Source organism: Papaver somniferum, chromosome 5 (assembly GCF_003573695.1).
Source record: "Papaver somniferum cultivar HN1 chromosome 5, ASM357369v1, whole genome shotgun sequence".
NCBI lineage: Eukaryota > Viridiplantae > Streptophyta > Magnoliopsida > Ranunculales > Papaveraceae > Papaver > Papaver somniferum.
This window is the reverse complement of record NC_039362.1, coordinates 21,917,336-21,937,827: the sequence shown is the minus strand read 5'-3', so window position 1 is coordinate 21,937,827 and position 20,492 is coordinate 21,917,336. Positions and strand designations below refer to the sequence as shown.

The window sequence follows — 20,492 nt, the reverse complement described above, 5'->3', positions numbered from 1 at the left end:
AAGACACCATATCCTTAATCAAATCCATATTTGTAAACATGAAAACTAGTTCACGAACTTGCTTTGATCTTTAAAAAATCCAACATATTTCATCATTATAAGTAGAGGACTCTCTGCAACCAAGAACTTCAATCTCGACACGTTGTGTCCTAGTTGTTGTTAAAGTCGTCCTTTAAAGACCTAGGTTTTTTTAAAAAATATAATTAGATTACAAATGTGAAGTCTTCATCAAGGGATTCGTAAAGCCTGATCATGTTATCTTTCACCTGATAGATCCTTGACATTCGAACTTTTACACCATTTCCCTTGATTAATAACAAAATTTCGCAACGGATTTGCCCCCGTTGCGAGGAAAAAACTTTACAACACTTTCCCATAGTATCAAAGTCGTAACAGTTTTAAATAGTTACACATGTGCGACTCGTAAGTGTGGCAGGCTGCCCGCACTTTCAAAAATCCCAAAATTATCTATCTAAAGTGCGACCTCATTTTCTTTCTATTCTCGACCTCATTTTCTTTCTATTCTCGACCTCAACCTTATTTTCTCCGAACTGAACCAGAGACGGAAAAGAGAAAACCTCTTTCTCTTCTTTTTCCTTCAACTAAACTAAGAAGTCCCCGAGAGCTCTGCATATCTTCTTCTTCATCGGTACTAAAAAGGCCCCCTGAAAGCCCTAGCATCTTGCTCTAGTTTCCTGCTTCTCTTTTTCCTCTTCAACTGCCGCAACTCAAACTCAAAATTTCTTCTTATTTTTAACCCTGCTTAAAAATTCAGAGCTTGTATACCAGCGATCTGTAGAACACTTTTCAATTGCATGCAGTTGATTCTCGTGATTTTATATGAGGTATCTTCTAATTATTGATAGCGATTTGGGGATTTTTCTTAATTTGTCTCAGCAATTTTGTATTTCCCTAGATTTGAAAATTTAGGGTTTCGATTGACTTATCACTTTTAATGTCAAATGTATCAGCATCTGAATCTTTATTATTTGTTGATTAACGTGTATTTTCCCTGCAGAAATTGATTAATGAAAGTTCAATTGAAGAAGTTGTTGAAAATTGAAGGATTTCCACCAAAAGTTAGGGCAAAGAATAACACTTTGCTGTAATATTATCTTACAACTTCGGTTTCGGTATTGTTTTTCTTTAATCAATTTCTTCTTCATTCAATTGTTAAATAGAAACCTTTGGTTGTTGATTTCTGGATGTGGGTTGTGATTTTGGTTCAATTGTTAAATTTCTTGAAGATTTTGAAACTTAAGGAGTCTAGAGATAACTCCCATAGTCTCACACCAATCTCTCCCCTTCGCTTCAATTTGGTTAAATGAGTAATTTTGCTTTCTCAATTTTGCTGACCTATGTTCTCTATGATTGTCCACTACCAGGTTTCGGGCGGAGCTGGAAAGGGCTTTGATGTGACAAATTTCTGGTAGCTTCCTCTGTTTGATCACATTGCCACATGCCTCTGTTTTGGTGCTTCCTATTATGAGGTTATTAATCTTGTCACTGAGATATGGGTTTCGATCAGTTTCTCCCTTAATCTGAATACCCGTACAAGGGAATTTTATAATAATAAGATTAATTCTATGAACTAAGAAAACCAAGTAGTATTCATCCAATCCGTAAGCTATGGTTTTTTTCTCTCACTAATTTGACTTGCATAGGTTGCTAAAATTTGAATTTCATATCATCTGTGTGTTGGTACTATAAGCTAGCTTTCAATTATTGTAGGTTCAATTACCAGTTGCGTGTACTTTTCAATTTATTGCAGTTGGTCCTCGTGATTTATTGGACTGTGAAGCTTCTCTTTGTCCTGATAGCTAAGTAACATAATTGACATACAAATTTATCCGTGTTCCTTTCTTGAAGCTCAATCTTTTTGATGTGCTTTCATTGGCTCACACACATCTCATGACTTGTGCTTCAACTCTGCAATTTAGTTATGCTTGGCTTGTTTACTGTATCAAGTCACTTTTGGTGATGCCGCCAATTCAACAACCCACAGAACAAGAGCTCTGGTTGGCGTATGGTTTCAGATAATTAAGCTTTAGGAGATTTTTGTATCTTTTCTACTGCCTGCCACTTTTATTCATATATGTTCGCTTACACTGTGTACAAGATGATCATTTTGACTATACACTGTGATGACAATCTCTCTTATGTTTGCACAGCTCAACTATTAGGTTTGGATGTATCACATCGTAGAGCTCATCACTTGTCAGTCTTTTTTTTTTTTTGGCCTGTTTTATGAAGCTGTATTAATACATTAGATGAAAACTATCCAAAACCTAGCCCTAATCCTGGACAGAACGAACCATTTTTAGATCTGAAACTAACCATTGACAGACTGATTTTCATGTAGTTAACTTTCCTTATTTTTATGAGTTGTTCTTCGGGTGGGGAAAAATTTGTTTCTAATTACTAGTTTGTCCTTTTTATATTTCAGTGTATGAAGAAACAGCTGGTTCAACTGTCAATGACCCTGTTTTAGAGAGTTCACAACGCATGCTAGAACAGATTCCCTTTCAATTGCCAGGCAAACCAAGATTGATTTTGCTGCTGGAATAGGTATTCGATAAAAGCTTGATTATTTGTTGATTTTTTTTAACTTTTACCATTGTGATTCATTGCCTTTGCCTGCCTTCCCTTCTCATCATATAAAATGTTATAGATAAAGCATTCATGACAAATTTTATTTTTGTGTGTATATCTAAGCGTGTTTCTGCATTTAGCCTTTATTTCTTTCCATTGATCATTGTCATTTTCTCTTTGTATCGGCAATATTAATTTGTATTCGAACACTGTTGTTTCATAAAAAAGTTCTTACCAAACATTTTTTGAATATAGAAGAGAACAAAAACAAAATGAAAAGCCTGTGTGCGAGAATGTTGGAAAACAGATATGTAAAACAACTATTGAAATATAAACCAAACAGGCTCTGAATTATATAAGTATCTATATTTACTTTTGTTTACATTCTTCAGAAAGCCTTCGCACCTATAGAAAGTTGGGTAGTGGAATCAAAAGAAGATCATGTCTTCTCATGAAGAAGTATCTGAAGCTAGTGAAGGGCATTTAGAACCCGAGGAAGATGAAGATGAAGATGTTGATTTTAATCCATTTCTTAATGAAGCCCATTCACCTGAAGCGTCTTCAAGCTTAAGTTCTGAAGATGAAGAAGATTTAGGCACAGATTTGGTGGACAATGCTGAAACTTCTGCTTTCGAAGAAACTGATTTTCCTTTAAACTTAACTGATAGAGCGCATGATTACATTGATAGGGACTCAGAAAATGAAGAGGTTCTGATGCAAAACCAAGATTATTCCAACAGTATAGAATTAGGAGATGCTACTACTGGTAATTCCAAGAAGAGGAAATTAGCCTCAGATTTGGTAGATGAAATCGAGTCTATGCATCTAGCAGGGAGCAGTAGTTCAAAAGATGCTTCCCCTGTGGAGAACAGCTTGAGAGTTGGAAACACTTACGTCCGGATGAATGATGGAGAATCGCCAAATTCAAGAAATTTTGATGAAGAGGATGCCATTTGCAGGCGTACTAGGGCTCGCTACTCATTAGCTAGTTCTACTCTTGAAGAGTTGGAGACCTTTCTTCAGGAAACTGATGATGATGACGACCTTCAGAATATAGACGATGAACAAGAATATCGTAAATTTCTTGCAGGTGTGTTGCAAGGTGGAGATGATAAAGGTGGGAGAGATCAAGAGAATGCTGTTATCGAGGATGATGATGAAGAAAATGATGCAGATTTTGAGATTGAAATTGAAGAGGCACTGGATAGTGACCTTGATGAAAGTATGCAGGATAAGAGGCAAACTGAAAAATATGCGGTGGAAGGTCGTCGACCCATAACCAGACAAAATAGAAGCCAAAAAGTATTGGCTCAAGATAAGAAGATGGGACAAGCCAATAGGCCATTGCGTCCTTTATTGCCCACAGTTTCAATGCCACAGTTCACACCTTTTCCTCGTCATGGTGGACAAGGTTTTATACCTGGTACCTCTTATCAGGGTTTATCCTCGTCGCACCATACCAATCAAGTGAATGGATTTTCTCCGCATCAAATAGGGCAGTTACATTGTTTGATACATGAGCATGTACAACTTCTTGTTCAGGTATTTTCTCTCTGTGTTTTTGATCCATCGCGTCAACACATTGCTAATGAAGTTAGTGGAATGATTTCTCAATTGGTTAGACGACGTGATGAAGTTTCATCATGGAAAGTAGTTCCATATCCTGGAAACTGCTTCCTACCTCCATGCACTCAACCATCAGTTTCAGATAGGCCTTCAGATGGAAGAAGTTATGAGCACGATCAATCCAGCAATGTGAATGCCCTAAGTTCTGCTGAGGATTCTGTATGGCAGCCTCTTACAACTGGTCCTGTAACATCCATTCTTGACGTGGCTCCACTTCGTTTAGTTGGGGGCTATATGGTTGATATTGCTGAAGGTAAGTATCTGTACCCACTGTTTCCGCCAATTTATATTTGAATGATTGAAGATATCCATAACACCGATCATTTAAAAGTTACTATGTGTTTTGACCTTTTTACAGATTTTTTTCTTATTTGTTTTTACAGTTGCGAAAGAGAATCGACAGCGTTTTACCAAATCCGCAAACGTTGATGCTATCGGAAAAGAACCCCTGTTTCCCCTTCCTAGTTTTCTTTCAGCAGCTGAAAGTAATCGAGGAGTTTTGGGAGGTTGCTCTTCTGGTAATCGTCTACCTAAGAAGACATTGGCTGCTTCAATTGTAGAATCTTCCAAGAAACAACCAGTTTCCCTTGTCCCGAAGGAAATAGTTAAGTTAGTACAGCGATTTTATCCACTATTCAATTCAGCATTATTTCCACATAGGCCGCCTCCATCATCTGTTGTAAATCGGGTGCTCTTCACTGACAATGAAGATGAGTAAGTTGCTCGCTTCTTATGTTTTTTTGATGATTTCTTCTCCAGTTGATTCTTGAATATGCGAACTTAATATTGGATGATCAACTGAATTAGATTCTGGTTTTGTCTATTTTTTTTTTGGGGATCTATTGCTTTTTCCCGTAGACTGTAGTAGGTGGTACCATTGGTCAGTATATCTGTTTGTGGGGTTGTTTGTGGTCTACTTTATCTGTTTTTTTCTTTATTATTATTTTTTTAACTTGGCTGATGGCCCATGTAAAAGGTTGTCATGTGGTCAACTGTATCTTATCTCTTTAAAAACAGATAGATTATATACTGCTTATTGTAGTCTTCACGTAGCCTCTTTGCCGTGTTTCACCTTAAATAATAGTTACAATTTTTATTTATCAAATATTCACATCGTTTGAGAAATCTGACATTCTGAATATGATAAATGAAGATCCAAATGTATAGATCAAACTGGGACGATTTGTTCCCATCACCATTGAACAAAAATGATGCTAATCTGAAAAAAAATTCTCCTTATTTATATGTATTGAGACTTGAGAGCTGTAACTTTGACATCCGTAGACGGGGTTTCGAGGAAAAGATCAATCTTGTCATGATCTGGTTTCTCTGGTAGTAATAAGCCCTGTGGCTAAGTGCCTTTTGAACATTTAACTTTTCAATGTTTAGTTTGAGTATGGAATAGCACACCAATTTGTCCTGGTTGATATCAATATTATAGAGTGCAAAATCTTTGGCTGATACCATTTGCCAATGCAGATTACTGGCACTTGGAATGATGGAATACAACACGGACTGGAAGGCAATTCAGCAGCGCTTTCTTCCTTGTAAATCCAAGCATCAGGTTATTCATACACAATATATTTGATGACTTGTTTTTGTAAATATAAATACTTGTATTTTTTGTCTATGATACTGAATTTTAACTAGAAATCAGCAAATGGTTGCTGATAATTTTAGGCGTGTAAATTGTAACAGGAGAGAATGTATCCTAAAGTTGAGTAAATCACCGTTTACTTTGTTGCAGATCTTTGTTAGACAGAAAAATCGCTGCTCTTCCAAAGCACCTGATAATTCAATAAAGGTACATACCAAGACTTTGCTTTATACAAGATTACGAGACAGTGGATTTGCATATTTTAATCTTAACTGGTGTTCAGAGTAGGTAGAATCACAAGTTATGCACCTATATGTTGCATACATTTCTAGTAATATCATTGCTTGTCTGCAAGCTAATAATGTATTTATAAGGTAAGTAGTCTCTAATGGTACATTTTTACTGTGTGACAAGGGTACAGTACATTTTTCATAAGTTTCTCATATCCTACACTGGAAATGGCAGTGGGTACTGTAGTCTCTGTTACTCTCTAGGGTTTCACAAAAAACTAAGGAAAGTTGATGAACTTGAAGAAGGACAAATATATTTAACTTTGTATGAGTGACTCTTCCACCAATTCTGTTTAATCCCATATATGGCTTCTTTTACATGAAGCACAACTATTTTTTCTTCTCCATGCTCATGTTCAATACCCTATAACTGGGTTTGCCATGTCAAGGTTGTTTTTTAAGACACCTGTACTGGTCTCAGTTTCCGATTAATTTTCTTAATTATTTCTTACAGGCAGTGCGAAGAATAAAGACTTCTCCTTTGACTGCAGAAGAGAAGGCACGCATTGATGAGGTGATAAGATAGGGTTTTGCCTGCTGTATTTCCCATGTGTAATATTTTATACTTATTTATTTTATTTACACAGGACCAGCATGTGGTGCATGACTATTTAACTTATATGCATTTTAAATTATTTTAGGGGCTCGGTGTCTTTAAGCTCGACTGGATGTCTGTTTGGAAATTTATTGTCCCTCATAGGGATCCATCCTTGCTGCCCCGGCAATGGCGAATTGCTAGTGGAACCCAGAAATCGTATAAATCAGAAGGAGCTAAAAAAGAAAAGAGGCGATTATATTCACAAGAAAGACGAAAAAGTATCGCTGCAGCAGGTTCAGCCAATCTGGGAACTGTGACAGAGAAAGAGGTTAGTAGCTAAAAAACCATGCAAAACTTTCAGTTGGTTATGTTTTGAATTTTGATCAAAAAGCTGACCGAACATACATTTGTGCACCAACATCAAAAGTGGGTGATTGCGAACACCATCTAGAACATATTCCCTTCATGCAGAATACTAACTTCTCCGAATCTAATAAAAACCCCATGTTTACTAGTCTCAGGGGTTAGCCAACTAGGAAGAAATGAAGCATTTGCAAAGAGAAGAAACTCACCATTAGAATCCCTAAATTATCACCTCCCCTTTCTGTAACTTAGTCATCAGAAATTTTTCGACCAGCAGTCTGAGTGCTTCCGAAAACAATATACTAAGCAGATGGCTTAGTCGTATATGCTAATTTCTATGGACATGACATCCCCCACCAGAAATCTCGTTAGTGTTGCATCATCTGCACAGTGTTCAATTAGTTTGTTTAAGCAATTTTAAATCTTCAGTATGTTGTGTACATTTTATTGTATTTTTAGTTTTAGTAATCTTTTCACGTTGGGTTGCAAGATTTACGTTGAGTTGTGATGTTGTGATGCAGGGTCATGTGGCTGATAATGTTGATCAAGGGAATAGAACTGGAAATGATGACATGGAAGATGAAGATGAAGCCTACGTACATGAAGCCTTTTTAGCAGATTGGAGACCTACAGATTCTAGGATTGCTCCATCAAATCCTTGTGGAAAAGAATACCAGTCTGGTGGTGAAAATCAATCTGGTCACCCGTTCTCTGGATCTCGTTCTGTACATGACTATGCAAATGGATTATTTGCTGCTCCAAACAACTCTCTACAATCACAGAATGTATCTCATGTTGCTCATATGAGATACAGTCCAGCGTGTGCCATGAGTCCCAACCAGCATGCTCCTGATTGGATTTCTAAATCTTCGAGAAGTCAAGTCAAATTGAAACCTTATCGAGCTCGTAGAAAGAAAACTACGCAGTTAGTCCAGTTAGCACCTAGCTTACCTCCCGTAAACCTTCCTGCATCTGTCCATGTCATCTCCCAATCTGCTTTCAAAACTTATTGTGGACCATCTCATTCTACCAGAGTTCCTTCTAGTAATGTAGGAACAGAAGATCTTGCTCCTGCGCGCATGTTGGGGACTTCCGGTGCTGGAAATCCTCAGAAGAGAAATACTCCCACCTGTTTGCAAGGTCCAAGATTTGATATGAATTCAATTGCCATGGAGGAAAAAGGTTCTGAATCAGATCTGCAGATGCACCCATTGCTGTTTCAGGGTTCTGAAGACAACCGCTCTTCTTACTGTCAGACAAATTACAGTACAAGTTCCAGTACTTTCAGTTTCTTACCAGGAAACCATCTTCAGTCAAATCTTAATTTTCCCTCGACTTCTCAGCACGTGGGTTCTCCAGTTAACCAGTTTTATACATCTCTGGGGTTGGGAGAAACACCTTCCACCACATCCACAATTGATTTTCATCCACTCTTGCAAAGACCAGATATCGTTAATAAAGACTCGGTTAACTTGTCTGGTAACTCATCATTTGATTTTAAATCATTTGGAGGTAATCATTCCCAACTTAAAAATTCTTCTGGTTCTGTTCATATCAGTAATTCTGAACCCGCCAGCCTTACTGGGAACACAAACGAAATAGATTTAGAAATTCACTTAAGTTCTACACCAAGGAAGGTTAAAGACATGGGAATTAGAAATGAGAAAGAGAATAGTGTAAGTGCTTGTGCTGTGGCTCTAGATAGCAATTGCCTAGGTGAACAATCACTTCCAGAAATAGTCATGGAGCAAGAAGAGTTGAGTGACTCTGAGGAAGAAATTGGTGAAGATGTAGAATTCGAACGCGAGGAAATTGCTGATTCTGAAGATGATGATCCGAACTCTGCACAGCTTGTGGAGACAACAACTAAGGTATGCGTCTTCCTTCCTTCCATCCCACATTCATTATATTATGCACGTATAAGTTTAGCTTGTGTCCCTTGCAAATGAACCTAGCTCCCGCTGACATAATAACTATATGGTAGACAATATCATGGTTCCTGCAACTTTTGTGTTAGAAAAGCTTATGTTGGCTCTTGAAACCCGCTTCACTCTTTGGTTGTCAGTAACACGCTTCGTGTCCTGTTTTACTAAATAAAGCTGTTCATCCAGAAAGCAAATTTGACAAGGCAGACGGACATAAACCTATTGAACAACTGTTTGTAGTTGTATAGGTGGAATGGAATCGGAACAGTTTCAGTTTAGGTGAACAACCTCAGGGGTCCAGTGTTGGCAGGATAAACAATCCATAACTATAGATAATTGAAATTAATTCTCTTGGTTACAATGACCTTTTTACTACCCCAGAAGAAACCCACTTCATTAGCGAATGCATTATTTTCCTTGATTCAATCCTGCAATCCTCATCCGAATCTATCATCAACATTTAATCTACATGGTCTGATAATCTGCAAGGTTGCACTAGAAATATCAGCTCTACGTGTAGTACATAGAAACAGATAACCAAAATTGAGTTCACACATTTCTTAAAACTTATGTATATGTATAATGAGTAGTTGTATATCGCTAAATTTCAAATTGTCCATGAACTTCATCTTTCTAACCAGAATTTCTGAAATTGTAATAGGAGGTCCAAGTAATTGCGGGTAAGGAATTTGGTATGAATAAGAAGAGCAGTGCGTTTAGATCTTGGGGTAGTTCACATGTAAGTAGTTCAAATATAACCCGTGTAGGATCTCTTTCGAATTCAGAACAGAAATTTGTAGGACATCAAAATGACCGGGATCAAGCTAGTAAGAGTTTCTCAGCTCAGCCTAGACGTACCAGGTTGAGCAAACGGATTGCAAAAGGTGTTGCAGTGCAAGAGATTCCTCTGCTTGGTGCTAAATGCGCGAGATGTGTTTCTCCTCAAAGAAAACCTAGGAAAAATGTGCGAAAAAATGGCAAATCAGGACGCTGTCTTGCAAACAATAGTTTGGCTCCATTTTGTCTCGAGGAGTCTTCTTCACAAAAAGATGGTGATTCCAAAAAAGTTACGGATATGAGTTTTGTTCGACCAACACCTCTTAAAGCAGGCTGGAAAGCTGTAATGGGGCTTGAAGTGGAAGAACCCAGGCTTCGGTTGTAGAGATTCTTTGTTGTTTCTTACTCTTGCTGTAAATATGATTCCTTCATTTGAATGAAATAATTTTGCATATATATATGTGTGTTTCATATTGAATGTCACGTTTTAAATAAGAGCAGATGTCCTCCCTTAAGAGCGTCTTGAGGTAGAAAACTTGGACTTGGTCGGCTTTCAAATGAAACCTATTATGGGGGCTCTTAGAAAAGAGTTTTGAGGGCTCCTAAGGATTCAAATATCTTACAATGAAGATAAGGGGACCTAATTCATAAGAAAAATACTAAAATACCCTTAACCTATTAAATATTGAAACCTAAAACTAATTTGTTTTCATTCCTCTCCTTTTAACTCTTCCATTTTCTTCTTCCCCATCACCTCCATCGCCTATTTCTTCGATTAATCATCAGTTCTCAAAATAATTCATTATCGGTTAATACCATTTAATCCACCCACAATAACTTTAATAAGGTAAAAATAAAAAATCCATTTTATTTCATTAGTTTTAATGCATAGACAGGCGGAATAGATCGAATTAGGTTTTTGAAAAAATAGTTTCGTACGCATTGTCTACGGTTTGGAGTTCTTAACTCCAAACCGTATATTCTGGGTTCAAAAATCCTACAGTTTGGAAAAATCATACTTCCATACCGTAACTTGTACGTACGGTTGGGAAGTATGAATTTTCCCAACCGTAGGTTAGGTTATAGTTCAAAGTTGAGGGTTTTCAAAAGCAAATATAAGTGATGGGTTTTCTTAGTTTTTTCTTTTTGTGAACGTCTTCTTTATCGCGACGGAGAATAAGAAGAGAGAAAGAAGAATAATAGGGTATTTATATGATCCTCATCTTCATCATGATTTATGAATGAAAAGAGAAGGAGAAGATAATAGATTTAGTATTTTGTATATAATCATCATCTTCATCATGATGAACTTATAATCATCATCTTCATCATGATTTATGAATGAAAACAGAAGGAGAAGGTAATAAATTTAATTTTATAATTCATGAAGGGTAATTTAGCTACTACAAAAAATAGTTGGATATGGGGTTTTGTTGATTAATATTTCATTATCCAATTTTGTCATCTTGTGAGTCCTCAAAATCCAATGTTTAGAGCCCTTATAATAGGTTTCATTCAAATATATCCCTTTTCTTATTTAAGATTTTTCTTTTTAGAAACGTACAAAAAAGACTGAAAACCACCTAGAAATGCATGTAGTTCATTGTGGAGTATGTTTTACCATCATACTCTCATATAAGCGACGGTGAAAACATTGGAAAATCATCTTATTCTTTATCCATGATCATGGTTGCCGTTGCAATACTGTGTCATGTCCCAAGCCTAGGGGGAGGGTGCCCATATCATTTCAATGACGGTATTTAGCCTAATTAGTATAGGGTAGCCTTTAGTGGTAGTAGAAGTGTCTTTATCTCTTGTAATGAGGGGTTTAGATGTAAGCTTTTGATGGCATTTTAACCGTTAGATCTAGGGTGGTTTCATTGTGTCTAGCTTATAATGCTACAAGTCTGTAAGAGAAGAACTATCTAAGATTAATGAAAAGAATCAGATTGTTTCAATCGATCAAACCGGTTCGCTGAACCGGGAGGCTTGATCCGTGAGAATCTTGACGTTACTACTATTTCTATCCTATTTTTGTTGTGAATCTCATCTAGGTTCATAACAATTGGTATCAGACCCAACCACCACGATCCATGCCCGCTCCACGGAAGGGGTGACCTATAGGATGGATTAAGGTGTACGGACACCTATGTATGGGCGTAGTTGTCACCGCATTGAATACTGATAGTCAAGTGGAGCCGCCATAAAGGAAAGGGCTACCGTCGGGTAAGTGTCGATAGAGTGGGCCAATGAGGACGTTGGGTCTGGAAGCGTGGTGGGATGTTGGGACCTTAGTCCCATATTGGTAGATGAGACTTAATTGGGTAATTTATAAGTCAATGGGATTCCTCATCTAGTCAACCGGTTTTCGAGTTGAGTTCTATCCATGGACTTATGACGAGTTTAGGGTCGGTACCCTAACACACTGGCAGCCATGATTGACTTATCAGAGCTTGACAATGACCGTCTGCTTTTGCGTATGTTTTAATAAACTTAATCATCTTCCCCAGATAAATTTGACAAACGAGTTCCTTTAGATTACTGTTAGTGAAGATACATTCACTGTCAATTTCGCCTGGAGAAGAAACAAGCTGCCGTGGTGCATCAGTTTCTTTCCATGATTATGTTTCTCCGATATCCATAAAAATAGTACTTCCACCGTCAGCTGCACTTACAGGCGCAGTGGCATCCCAATCTTGAGTTTCCTTAGCTGTTACATAACCATCTCAAGCCTCTTGAGTTAGTTTTCCACTTTTATCAGTATTAACTACTGTGGTGTCACTAACTCTGGCTCCAGTATTAGAACTCTTGCCGTGCATCGACAATCCTCCATTGTTTCTTCGGGCCTCTTAGGAACCATCATATCAGAATGCATGTCGTGTCTAGGCTTAACGGGTTCTTCAATTGACTTGCCTTATATTCACTTAAAAAAGGCAATTTTACCGTCGTAGTAACTAACATGTTGGAAACTTCCCAATGTTCCCATACACGTGACTCAATAAAATGACAAAAATTATTAGCACTTGGGCTTCTAACTTAAAATCAAGTAGTATTATTATGGTAGTCTTAGTTAGTGGCAGGTCCACCCATTAAAGCCCAGTAACCAGAGGTCCATAATAAAAAGAAAAAGAGAAAATTTGACCAAATTTTTTATCTCCTGGTCCGGTACACGTGCGGGATGTCAGAATCCACTTTTAAAAATACCCAAACTACCCATTCGTTGATAATACATATATATTTTTTAAAATAAAAAATCACCATTTTTTACAGATCTGGGTTCTGCTCTCCTTCTCTCTTTCTGCTTCTGCTCAAATTTTGCTGCTGCTTTTGGATTACGAGCTAGAGTTTTTTTGAAGATCTCTTTGAAGATTTACAGGTATGTTATGTAATATCTCTTTCTGCTGCTGTTGTTTTTTTTTTTTCAACTGAATCTGTGAAGATCAGATCGTTTTGATTACGTTTTCACTTTCTTGTTTTGTTTTTTTGTTTGTTTTGGTTTGTTTTTTACTTTTTTATGAATCTTGATCGTAATTATTCAATTTTTTGGTTAGATTATGATGTTTTTAACATATTTGAATTTTCGATTTGATTATCTTGTTGTTTTCGCTTCTTTATTTTATCAAAATCGTGCTTGTTTGTTGTTTCAGGGGTATTATCCAACAGTACATATGTTGCATACTGATACAAATTGCTTTTGATTCTGTTTTGTTCTTAGTTTTATCACTTGTTGTTGTTTGATTCATAAGTACATATCTTCGATACTGAAATAAGACTCTCTCGATTATGTAATTTTGATAGATTCTTTACATACAGTTGTTTCTTAGTTCATGAATCATCAGTACATATGTGGCATACTGATACAATTTTTTTTTTGGGTTGATCCAGTAGTACGTATGTGTAGTACTGAAATATGTGCTTTAATTCGGCTATATTCATGGATTCATCACTTTTTCTTTACATGCAGTTGATTTTTTAGTTCATGAATACGCAGTATGTATATGGCGTACTGATAGAAACTTCTTTTAATTTTGTTTTATTCAAAGTTTTGCCACTGTTTTTGGGTTCGATCCATGAGTATGTATGTGTAATACTGAAACATGTGCTTTGATTCGGTTATATTCATGGATTCATCATTTCTTCTTTACATGCGGTTGATTTTTTAGTTCATGAATACATAATACGTATATGGTGTACTGATAGAAACCTCTTCTGATTTTGTTTTATTCATAGTTTTTCCATTGTTTTTGGGTTCGATCTATGAGTACGTATGTGTAATACTGAAATATGTGTTTTGATTATGTTATATTCATGAATTCTTATTTACATGCAATTGATTTTTAGTTCATGAATACGCAGTACGTATATGGTGTACTGATATAAACTTCTTTTGATTCTGTTTTATTCAGAGTTTTGCCACATTTTTATTTGTTTGATCCATGAGTACGTATGTGAAATACTGAAATATGTGCTAATTTTGTATAGCTTTTTATGTGTTTACAATGCATATAAAGGTTTTCCTTTATTTTTCCAATGATTTAATATTATATTAAAGAAATATTAGAGATTAATTGGTATGATCCTACAATATATGTGATGTAAAACATTTTCTAATTCGTTTATCATTGATTCTAATGAACATGTACTTTTCCTGTAAGCAGTGCATCATATACATACTCGAATTCGTAAGCAGCAGATATATACTCGAATTTGTAAGCAGTTTAGCGGATACGTGTTCTATTTGTAAGCAGCGCGACAGATATGTACTCAGATTTGTAAGTAGTGTAGCAGATATGTACTCGAATTTATAAGCAGTGTAGCAGATATGTACTCGAATTTATAATCAGTGTAACAGATATGTACTCGATATAATGAACGTGTAAACACACACGTTTGGTAAGAATGGGTATTAAGGCCATTTCCATGTTTTAATTAATTTTGGACCTCTAAAAAAAAAAAAATCCGGTTGGACCCTACTATAACTAACTTTGTGGGCTTAGGACCAAACATCAAAGTTTCCTAAAATCAATTGGCTAAGAATGGAGTGGTCCTCATGCTCATATTGAGGAGTCATGCTCAGGAAGTTAGTCAATGTGGAACTATTTTATCTCCAACATGTCCCCTCCGTGTGTAGGGCTCTTTGAGTCTAGCTCTAATACCATATTAGAACTTGGGCTTCCAACTCAAAATCAATGGTCCAAGAGTGGAGTAGCCGTCATGCTTATATTGAGGAGTCATGCTTAGGAAGTAGTCTACGTGAGACTATTTATAACAAAAATTTCTTTTCCAACTTGAACTTTCTAAGTTTAGTTTGAACGTTGTTTCCTCGTGGCTGATAATGGGGATAACAGTTCACCAGGGAATATTGGTTCACTAATGAGTAGCCGTCATGCTTATATTGAGGATTCATGCTTAGTAAGTAGTCTACGTGAGACTATTTTTGTAACAAAATTTTCCTTTCCAACTTAAACTTTCTAGGTTTAGTTTGAACGTTGTTTCCTCGTGGATGATAATGGGGATAACAGTTCACCAGGGAATATTGGTTCACTAATGAGTACCAAAATTCATATAAGACTGACATTATTTGCTAGTTTATCTTATATGAATTTCGTTAATTCCTCAGTCAACTAGTTCACATTAGCAGTGTTGCTAAAACTCGAGTAGAAATCAGCAAGCTTATTACACTCTCTACTAATGAAAATACACTCCGGTTGATGGTGAGTTTTTCAAATAGTAAAATAGTAAAGTCTCTGTGATCATGTACCAGGAACGTATATAATCTGTATATCTGATCACTGGAATTAAGATTACAGACTCAATGGTAATAGGTGCGCTACACTGATTCCTATAGCCTCTACATATATACATACAAACTAGAGCTTTTCCCAGCTGAACTATCAGTATTTGTATGTATAAATATATATACCGAATACTGGTGGAGTAACTACGTCAGATGGGTTAGCCGGGCTAGTGTTCATACTAGATTAACTGCTAATTAAGAAAAGTGTACAGAATCAGTTATTTCAGGTCCATGGGGCCGATCAGTTCTATCCTTGGATTTAGGTACTCTTGGTTTGGCTGACTTAGTTCGTGATCTCGAATCAGCTAGTGATACCGGAGAAATTGATACTAATTAAGGAATTCACTTTAAGGCTAGGTGCATCTCGGCTACTTGGTCGATGAGTTGGTGAAAGTAAAGAAAACGGAAATCCTTCAGATGATAGGTTCGTTGCTTCGTGAACAAGAGATGTTGAAAGAGAAAAGTGACTTAAATAAAGTAAATCAGTTAGTTAGGAAAGTGTTGTTTCAGTTAGGCTAGTTTCAGTTTGTGCGTCTGGATCAACTGGTGGTGTGCTACTAGGGTAAGCCATGGTCAATCAGGTGGGTCGGGTGTTAGTGAAGCGATTACCATTATTGGGCCAGCTAAAGGATCTGCTTATGCTAGAGAAAAGTGGACAACTTCCGGTCAGTCAGTTACGTCAGGTGTATATGGTACTTTATCGGGTGTAAGTGTAGCAACAATGTCAGGTCGTTCAGGTTCATGAACATCAGGTGGAAGTGGTCATAGGTTAAGGAGAACTGGATTTCGACTGTATTAGTGGAATGGGTTCAGCGCTAGGTGCATCAACAGGGCTTGGTGGTGAATCAAGAGCTAGTGAACATGAAATGCCGAAGTTTAGTGTTGGTACTAAAGCAAGGTGGGATATTCTTAGGTCCTAAAGTACGGGATTACTTGGTATACTAATAGGGTTTAGTCAGTGATAAGCATGTAAATGCTAAATTTTATACCCATATTTATATTAGCTAGGACCCGATATTTTAGCTAACAACACTATTTTGATGCTTTTATAGAAAGTACAAGTGAATTCGATGTCCGGAAAAATAACGGCTAAATGATGAAATGGGGTTGGCCTGATATTTCCATGTATCAAAAACCACAATGATGAAATGGGGTTGGCCTGGTATTTTCCATGTATCAACAACCATAATGAAGAAATGGGGTTGGCCTGATATTTTCATGTATCAGCAACCACAATGATGAAATGGAGTTGGCCTGGTATTTCCATATATCGTCAACCACAATAATGAAATGGGATTGGCCTGTTATTTCCATATATCAACAACCAGTCTAGTTACCATGCCAACAGAAGGGAGTCGAAATGTTTTTCAGTGAGCTAAAAGGGTTAAACTAGGACATTGCCTGATCCACTACCTCATGTCTTATTGGTATATTCGAGAAGCATGTCTGTGGTGATCGAATTTAGTTATTGGAGTTGGTCAAGGATGTCACAGCTGATGGTTAGACGGAGATGGCAAAGGAGTCTGAGACGAACTAAAGTTTGTTGTCACCTCTTATGGAAATCACGGCCTGAGAATACAAATGAATACAAAGAACTTTCTTCGTAATTCAAGCACCTGAAGTCCACTAGTGGCCAAAAGGAATTAAATAAAAATGGTTAATAAATGGTGGGATCTGGCTAATTAATTTCCACTTTTCTTTGTGGAATGTTACGAGGCACTGAAGGGTTAGGAGATAAGTAGGACGTTGTGGACTGAAGCTGGTGAGACAAAAGGCACAGGAAGAGGAGAGTTTACATGCCAGTAGATAAATGAAAATGAAGTGCTCATGTCTGCATGCAAGAATCAATCACAACAACAACAAGACCAAGAAGGAATGAGACGGAGATGGTTGAGGCTCGTATGAATTGGTGGCAGTGGCTTAACAACAACAATGGGAGTCCAATGCAGTCCAGAACTGGATTATGATAGAACGGTGGAGGTGGTTAAAGGATTTTGTCTGCGTATGAGGGCCTGAGCTGTGCAGTCGTGGCAGGCATAAACAAAACGTTGCAGCTGGATTTATGAATTGAGATGTTGGTGTTGGTTGCATCGGTTTCGGTGAAGTTCAACGAACAGAGAATAGATGGTCAGGAAACATAAACTGTAGCCGAGATGTAGATCTGTGCAGGCAGTGGTAGGATATTGAATGAGCTTGTTTAGTGAAGGTGTTGTGATCGGTTGGTGACAGAAGAATGGAGTTTTGGCTGCTGCGTGGTGATTGATCTCAGGGATGGTCTGGTGGTGGTGTTGTTGCAGTCGGATTTGGATTGGAGCACGAATGGAAGTGACGGACAGTTTGGGTTTGCTATCTTGGCAGCGAGATAAAGTAGTGCTGTGGCATCGATGGAGATTTCTGGGTGTTGGCTATGTACAGATCTTAGCCGTGAATGAAGGAGAACCGGTGGTGGAGATGCGTATGGACAGAAGATTGGTGTTGCTGGTGATTTTGGGGTTCATCTGCCAAGGGGTTTGAGTTGGCAGTACAGAGAGCTCGAGGTGGAGATGTTGGTTGCTGATCAACAACAGCGAGTGGAATTATCAGGCCGATAGTGCAGTGGATGAAGGCTCGAGAAGAACAAGAGGTGACTGGCAGCCACAATGGAACTCGGGGGTTAAGCAGCAAAGATGGAGATGGAAGCAAGCTTTGCCACCAACTGTTATACTACAAGTCGTGTCATTGCTGGTGTTGTTTGCTTGTAAAACAGTGGGACGAGATTTAGAAGACCCAGGGTATTGAATTTGCCGTTGAGGTGAAATTGAGGTGTTGTGGTCGGACTGAAAGATAGAGAGTGGTTAACTGGGTCCGGTTTTGGACATGGGTTCTGAGTTCGGACTGGGCCTTGCCAATATTCTCCTAGTCTCGCATCACCTAAATATAGAACCATAATTTTGGGCATACCAAAATCTTTCAAGGCATACTGAATGAAGACAAAAAAGGTTGTTGAATAGCAAAATCAGATAACCCCTTAACCCAAATTTTTTTTAATGGCAAATCTGCCCTTTACGTATTAGTGTTAATAATCTTGATTAGTGATTAAATATTTTGTTTAGAGATTAAGATAATTTTCAGAATTATAAGAGTTGTTTAGATGAAAAATATGAGTAAAAAAAAATCAAAGTTTTGGTTTGGTTAAGAAGGAGAGAAAGAGAAGGAGAAAGTGAGAAAATTATAATTCTTGATTCAATGGAGGATGAGGAGGGTCATATATCATCTAAAAAACCTAGGAAAATACACATCAACTACACCAATGATTCCCAAATGGCTGATTTCTTAGATTATGAATCATGGTTCGGCGAAACAGGTTGAGGTTCGGCTCACATCTATGAGCCGAATCTACCAATTGATGAACGGTTCGGCTTACTGAACCTGTTTACTGCATGCGCCGAACCTATAATTTCCAATTCCCACCCTTTTGCTAGAAACTAGTTCGGCTTATATGAAAGTTTCATAGTAAGCCGAACAACATCCTGAATAGCCCGGAATAGAATCATTACTAATTCGGCTTACATATCCAAATTCGTATGTGCCGAACATAATTTTTTAATTTCTGGGTTGAAATATTGTTACTGGTTCGGCACATATGGAGAATATCGTATCAGCCGAAACCTCTTATGTTCAAGGTTCGGCACATAATATGATTATCGTCTGAGCCGAACATGAATTTGTTAATTTTTGGGTTAAAATATTGTTCGCGGTTCGGCACATATTGAGGATATCGTATAAGCCGAAACCTGTAAATGTTCATAGTTCGGCACATAATGTGATTATCGAATGCGCCGAACCTGAAGGACAAATGATTCGGCGTGTAACTAACATTAGAGGATAAGCCGAACTCTGTAAATTCGGCACATAACTGTTAAGCTATTCATTAAAACATGAAATTGACGGTTTCCATAACCCAATCCCAGCACCATTAAAAACAAAGTTCAGCACCTTAAAGCAAAGGTGTTTGCAATACCATAAAAGTGTACTTAAAACTTAAGAAAAAGTGTACCATAAAAGTGTACATAAAAGGGCATTTAACCACGACCCCTATTCTTAGTTCCACGACCACCTCTTCTTCCACCTTGGTCTTCATCTTCCGAGGCATCATTACCGGGTTGGACGGTAGCACCAACTTGGCTTGTACCTTCACCAACTTGTCGAGACCTCTTAGTGGTAGGCCTTTGTTCGGGTTCCTCGGGTCCTTGTCCTTTGTTGATGATTGCATCCCACTTGTCGATGAGGTATTTTTGTTCTTCCACGGTCATTGTTGTTTTGCAACCAAGTTTGGCCTTCATTTTCTTCAACATCTCCCTACCCGCGGCAACCTATTTTTCATTTGAGAACAACTTATAACCATGAGGTTGAAGACATTTTTACCATAACTAATATATGAAAACAGTATAAAGTGAAGTCATTCTTACCATAACCTTGAAAGCCTTGATTACATCTTCGGAAGTAGACTTGTTGGTGGTCTTGATTCGCCTCGCCTTCCCCTTATCAGATATCTTTTGCCTTTTCTTATTGATAATGAAGGGATGATAAATTTGGTTATACCAATCCATATAGCCCGGATCCTCTTCACATGGATCATCAAGTAAAGGTGTTAACTTGGACGCATCTAATGTGTGATTGTCTAAATTATTCCAAAACTCAACGGTGGGAACATGATCATACTTTGGTTCCCAAGATGAAGTGGTGCTTTTAGTTCCCTTACCACTCTTTGGTAACAACCTGAATTTCTCGTCAAACAAAGGAACCTTTTGGACACATCCTAATTGACGGAGTACTCGCCTAGGATCATATATAACATAACCACCGGGATACCACAATGGCCCATGATACATACCTACCGGCATATCCTCATCTTCAACAACTTCATCTTCTTCATCTTCATTCTCATATGGTTGAAAAGCGACATCATCACCACCAAGACAGTCTAACGTTTCTCTCAAACTTGCCA

At 37.6% G+C, this 20,492-nt stretch overlaps 1 protein-coding gene across 2 annotated transcripts; it reads left to right on the top strand.

The window, feature by feature from the left end:
- The first annotated feature begins 507 nt into the window (after nt 1-507).
- On the top strand, nt 508-10,186 carry LOC113281140. Of its 2 annotated transcripts, none has more exons than XM_026529801.1 (12): nt 508-845; nt 1,019-1,133; nt 1,386-1,429; nt 2,447-2,568; nt 2,985-4,471; nt 4,602-4,932; nt 5,698-5,782; nt 5,966-6,022; nt 6,560-6,619; nt 6,747-6,971; nt 7,528-8,877; nt 9,593-10,186. In XM_026529801.1, exons 5-12 carry the CDS (start codon nt 3,034-3,036, stop codon nt 10,091-10,093), a joined length of 4,047 nt encoding a protein of 1,348 aa, XP_026385586.1. In that variant the 5' UTR covers nt 508-845; nt 1,019-1,133; nt 1,386-1,429; nt 2,447-2,568; nt 2,985-3,033; the 3' UTR covers nt 10,094-10,186. The 2 variants fall into 2 exon arrangements, with proteins under 2 accessions (XP_026385586.1, XP_026385585.1); XM_026529800.1 differs by having other exon boundaries at nt 1,386-1,490.
- Nucleotides 10,187-20,492: the final 10,306 nt, after the last annotated feature.